The 6,000-nt window shown below is 37.1% G+C and overlaps 1 protein-coding gene across 7 annotated transcripts in view; it reads left to right on the forward strand.

Moving 5' to 3' along the window:
• Positions 1 to 5,499, forward strand: part of TET2 (tet methylcytosine dioxygenase 2) — a 132,598-nt gene extending 127,099 nt beyond the window's left edge. For all 7 annotated transcript variants that reach the window (XM_045392713.2, XM_015450719.3, XM_005555595.4 and 4 more), the window contains one exon: positions 776 to 5,499. In XM_045392713.2, coding sequence (XP_045248648.2) covers positions 776 to 2,244 — 1,469 coding nt within the window. In that variant the 3' untranslated portion in view covers positions 2,245 to 5,499. The remainder of the gene's footprint in view (positions 1 to 775) is intronic.
• The last annotated feature ends 501 nt before the right edge of the window (positions 5,500 to 6,000 follow it).

Raw genomic sequence — 6,000 nt, forward strand, 5'->3', positions numbered from 1 at the left:
GACTTTTTAAGTTGAGGTCAAAACAGAAATATAACTTTTATAAGTTTCATTTACAAAGCTGAAAGTTTCTTTAAAGTGTTATCTACAACTGTGTTAACTTCCTTTCTGGAAAGCCTGCTCATAAAGTAGCATTTGTTGATTATATAAGATGCTTTTTGTGTTTAAATGCGTGTCATTCTTTTTTTCACAACATTCCTGAATCTTACATAATAAATATTTTAATTATGTAGCAAATTCCATTGCATGCCAGGCAATGAAGAAGTAAAATAAAACATTGTCCCTCCCATTTAGGAATTTACTTACCAGTGGGGGTGAAGAGAGAGCTAAAAACATACCTATAATACATTGTGAGTATTGCGTTATCAGATCTATCTTTGCAGTTGAGTATTACAAAAGCACTAGAAGATGAGGTCACAGTGGTCCCTTGAGGAAGGGATGACTACACCAAGGAAGGGTAGGGAGAGAGGGAGGAAAAAGGAGGGCACTTCAAGCAGAGGCATGTTCAGAAGTTCCAAAGAACGTGTTGCTCTCAATGGAATGACTTTGGATGTTTATTACATTTTTTTTTTCCCACTAAGTTCTCCATTTTTAATGCCTTAGACAAAAAATTGTGCTGGATAATGAGCAGAACCCTGACTTTGCTCTTACCTTTGCTTAATGGGTATTGTATATTCCTAGTGGAGTTTCTTACATACATTTAAGTATCCTCAGTAGACTTCATAAATAATCATCAACATCAAAGATATGTTTCTGTTCTCTCTTACCCTGTACACAGAACTTTTGCGACTTTCAGGACCAGTCATGCAGCAGTCCCAGCAGCCCCAGCCTCTACAGAAGCAGCCACCACAGCCCCAACAGCAGCAGAGACCCCAGCAGCAGCAGCCACATCACCCTCAGACAGAGTCTGTCAACTGTTATTCTGCTTCTGGATCCACCAATCCATACATGAGACGGCCCAATCCAGTTAGTCCTTATCCAAGCTCTTCACACACTTCAGATATCTATGGAAGCACCAGCCCTATGAACTTCTATTCCACCTCATCTCAAGCTGCAGGTTCATATTTGAATTCTTCTAATCCCATGAACCCTTACCCTGGGCTTTTGAATCAGAATAACCAATATCCATCATATCAATGCAATGGAAACCTATCAGTGGACAACTGCTCCCCATATCTGGGTTCCTATTCTCCCCAGTCTCAGCCCATGGATCTTTATAGGTATCCAAGCGAAGACCCTCTGTCTAAGCTAAATCTACCACCCATCCATACACTTTACCAGCCAAGGTTTGGAAATAGCCAGAGTTTTACATCTAAATACTTAGGTTATGGAAACCAAAATATGCAGGGAGATGGTTTCAACAGTTGTACCATTAGACCAAATGTACATCATGTAGGGAAATTGCCTCCTTATCCCACTCATGAGATGGATGGCCCCTTCATTGGAGCCACCTCTAGATTACCATCCAATTTGAGCAATCCAAACATGGACTATAAAAATGGTGAACATCATTCACCTTCTCACATAATCCATAACTACAGTGCAGCTCCGGGCGTGTTCAACAGCTCTCTTCATGCCCTGCATCTCCAAAACAAGGAGAATGACATGCTTTCCCATACAGCTAATGGGTTATCAAACATGCTTCCAGCTCTTAACCATGATAGAACTGCTTGTGTCCAAGGAGGCTTACACAAATTAAGTGATGCTAATGGTCAGGAAAAGCAGCCATTGGCACCAGTCCAGGGTGTGGCTTCTGGTGCAGAGGACGATGAGGTCTGGTCAGACAGTGAGCAGAGCTTTCTGGATCCTGACATTGGGGGAGTGGCCGTGGCTCCAACTCATGGGTCAATTCTCATTGAGTGTGCAAAGCGTGAGCTGCATGCTACAACCCCTTTAAAGAATCCCAATAGGAATCACCCCACCAGGATCTCCCTCGTCTTTTACCAGCATAAGAGCATGAATGAGCCAAAACATGGCTTGGCTCTTTGGGAAGCCAAAATGGCTGAAAAAGCCCGTGAGAAAGAGGAAGAGTGTGAAAAGTATGGCCCAGACTATGTGCCTCAGAAATCCCATGGCAAAAAAGTGAAACGGGAGCCTGCTGAGCCACATGAACCTTCAGAGCCCACTTACCTGCGTTTCATCAAGTCCCTTGCCGAAAGGACCATGTCCGTGACCACAGACTCCACAGTAACTACATCTCCATATGCCTTCACTCGGGTCACAGGGCCTTACAACAGATATATATGATATCACCCCCTTTTGTTGGTTACCTCACTTGAAAAGACCACAACCAACCTGTCAGTAGTATAGTTCTCGTGACATGGGCAGTGGGGAAAGGTCACAGTATTCATGACAAATGTGGTAGGAAAAACCTCAGCTCACCAGCAACAAACGAGGTTATCTTACCACAGCACTTAATTTTCACTGGCTCCCAAGTGGTCACAGATGGCATCTAGGAAAAGACCAAAGCATTCTATGCAAAAAGAAGGTGGGGAAGAAAGTGTTCCACAATTTACATTTTTAAACACTGGTTCTATTATTGGACGAGATGATATGTAAATGTGATTTCACCCCCCTTACAACTCTACACATCTGTGACCACTTTTAATAATATCAAGTCTGCATAGTCATGGAACACAAATCAAACAAGTACTGTAGTATTACAGTGACAGGAATCTTAAAATACCATCTGGTGCTGAATATATGATGTACTGAAATACTGGAATTATGGCTTTTTGAAATGCAGTTTTTACTGTAATCTTAATATTAACTTTTATTTATCAAAATAGCTACCAGAAGCATAAATGAATAGCAGGAAAACACTGAATTTGTTTGGATGTTCTAAGAAATGGTGCTAAGAAAATGGTGTCTTTAATAGCTGAAAATTTAATGCCTTTATATCATCAAGATGCTATCAGTGTACTCCAGTGCCCTTGAATAATAGGGGTACCTTTTCATTCAAGTTTTTATCATAATTACCTATTCTTACACAAGCCTAGTTTTTAAAATGTGGACATTTTAAAGGCCTCTGGATTTTGCTCATCCAGTGAAGTCCTTGTAGGACAATAAAAGTATATATGTACATATATACACAAACATGTATATGTGTACGCACATGTATATGTATAAATATTTGAAATGGTGTTTTAGAAGCACTTTGTCTACCTAAGCTTTGACAACTTGAACAATGCTAAGGTACTGAGACGTTTAAAAAACAAGTTTACTTTCATTTTAGAATGCAAAGTTGATTTTTTTAAGGAAACAAGGAAAGCTTTTAAAATATTTTTGCTTTTAGCCATGCATCTGCTGATGAGCAATTGTGTCCATTTTTAACACAGCCAGTTAAATCCACCATGGGGCTTACTGGATTCAAGGGAATACGTTAGTCCACAAAACATGTTTTCTGGTGCTCATCTCACATGCTATACTGTAAAACAGTTTTATACAAAATTGTATGACAAGTTCATTACTCAAAAATGTACAGTTTTAAGAATTTTCTATTAACTGCAGGTAATAATTAGCCGCATGCTACAGACTCAACAAAGCTAGTTCACTGAAGCCTATGCTATTTTATGGATCATATGCTCTTCAGAGAACTGAATGGCAGTCTGCCTTTGTGTCGATGATTATGTACATTGTGATGTTGTCATTTCTTAGCTTAAGTGTCCTCTTTAACAAGAGGATTCAGCAGACTGATGCCTGCATAAGATAAATAAACAGGGTTAGTTCCATGTGAATCTGTCAGTTAAAAAGAAACAAAAACAGGCAGCTGGTTTGCTGTGGTGGTTTTAAATCGTTAATTTGTATAAAGAAGTGAAAGAGTTGTATAGTAAATTAAATTGTAAACAAAACTTTTTTAACGCAATGCTTTAGTATTTTAGTACTGTAAAAAAAAATTATATATATACATATATATATGAGTTTGAAGCAGAATTCACATCATGATGGTGCTACTCAGCCTGCTACAAATATATCATAATGTGAGCTAAGAATTCATTAAATGTTTGAGTGATGTTCCTACTTGTCATATACCTCAACACTAGTTTGGCAATAGGATATTGAACTGAGAGTGAAAGCATTGTGTACCATCATTTTTTTCCAAGTCCTTTTTTTTATTATTAAAAAAAAAAAAGCATACCTTTTTTAAATACTTGATTTCTTAGCAAGTATAACTTGAACTTCAACCTTTTTGTTCTAAAAATTCAGGGATATTTCAGCTCATGTTCTCCTTATGCCAACATGTCACCTGTGTTTATGTAAAATTGTTGTAGGTTAATAAATATATTCTTTGTCAGGGATTTAACCCTTTTATTTTGAATCCCTTCTATTTTACTTGTACATGTACTGATGTAACTAAAACTAATTTTGTAAATCTGTTGGCTCTTTTTATTGTCAAGAAAAGCATTTTAAAAGTTTGAGGAATCTTTTGACTGTTTCAAGCAGGAAAAAAACATATTACAATGAAAATAGAATGCACTGAGTTGATAAAGGGAAAAATTGTAAGGCAGGAGTTTGGCAAGTGACTGTTGGCCAGCGACTTTTAACTCTCTAAGTTTTTTTGATCCTGTAATCACTGAAGGTACATACTCCATGAGGACTTCCCTTAAACAGGCATGCTGTGCAATAGATTGTACAATTACATTTTGGCCTAAATACATTTTTGCTTACTAGTATTTAAAATAAATTATTAATCAGAGGAGGCATTTGGGTTTTATTGGTCAAATCTTTGTAAGCTGGCTTTTGTCTTTTTAAAAAATATATTGAATTTGTGGTTGTGTCCAATTTGCAAACATTTCCAAAAATGTTTGCTTTGCTTACAAACCACGATTTTAATGTTTTTTGTATACCATAATACCTAGCCCCAAACATTTGGTTACTACATGTGCATTTGGTGATTTTGATCAGCCATTCTTAATATTTGATTTCTGTATCACCTACTGTCATTTGTTAAACTGCTGGCCAACATGAACAGGAAGTATAGTTTGGGGGGTTGGGGAGAGGTTACATAAGGAAGAGAAGAAACTGAGTGGCATATTGTAAATATCAGATCTATAATTGTAAATATAAAACCTGCCTCAGTTAGAATGAATGGAAAGCAGATCTACAATTTGCTAATATAGGAATATCAGGTTGACTATATAGCCATACTTGAAAATGCTTCTGAGTGGTGTCAACTTTACTTGAATGAATTTTTCATCTTGATTGACGCACAGTGATGTACAGTTCACTTCTAAAGCTAGTGGTTAACTTGTGTAGGAAACTTTCGCAGTTTGACACTAAGATAATGAACTTCTGTGTGCATTTTTCTATGCTTTTTTTAAAACTAGTTTCATTTCATTTTCATGAGATGTTTGTTTATAAGATCTGAGGATGGTTATAAATACTGTAAGTATTGTAATGTTATGAATGCAGGTTATTTGAAAGCTGTTTATTATTATATCATTCCTGACAATGCTATGTGAGTGTTTTTAATAAAATTTATATTTATTTAATGCACTCTAAGTGTTGTCTTGCTGAAGTATTTTTAGTGCTTGAATGACTGCCACCTCAATGAAGAAAAGGGAGTAAAAAATTTTTAAAGACACTTTTAAGATAGTTAGTCTTATGTTAAACTGTATCTAAGATAATACCCAAATAATTAAGGCCAAAGTATTTCTCTGGTTAAATGGTGTAGATATTCACTCACTTTTTCTTCCAACTAACTTTTTAGTGTATTCACTTTGCATGTGTAGACAGTATAAAACAGATATAGAGTAAAGCACCTCTAATCTTAGATTGGGAAGTCCCCTCCAGTGTTCTGGGAAGGGTTTCAGTGATAGCAAGTACACTAAAGTTGAATTCATATTGCTTAGATCTAAGGCCAACTCTGTTTTCAGACTCTCATCTTCCACTTCTTGCCTACTTCTTACAGGAAGATACTTCTTCCTGTATGTCAGAAAGGCAGAGCGGCAGGCTGGAAGAATGAGGAGAGGTGGCCTGGAAGGTATCAGACAAATACCCTTG

Source organism: Macaca fascicularis, chromosome 5 (assembly GCF_037993035.2).
Source record: "Macaca fascicularis isolate 582-1 chromosome 5, T2T-MFA8v1.1".
In the NCBI taxonomy this organism is placed as follows: Eukaryota; Metazoa; Chordata; class Mammalia; order Primates; family Cercopithecidae; genus Macaca; species Macaca fascicularis.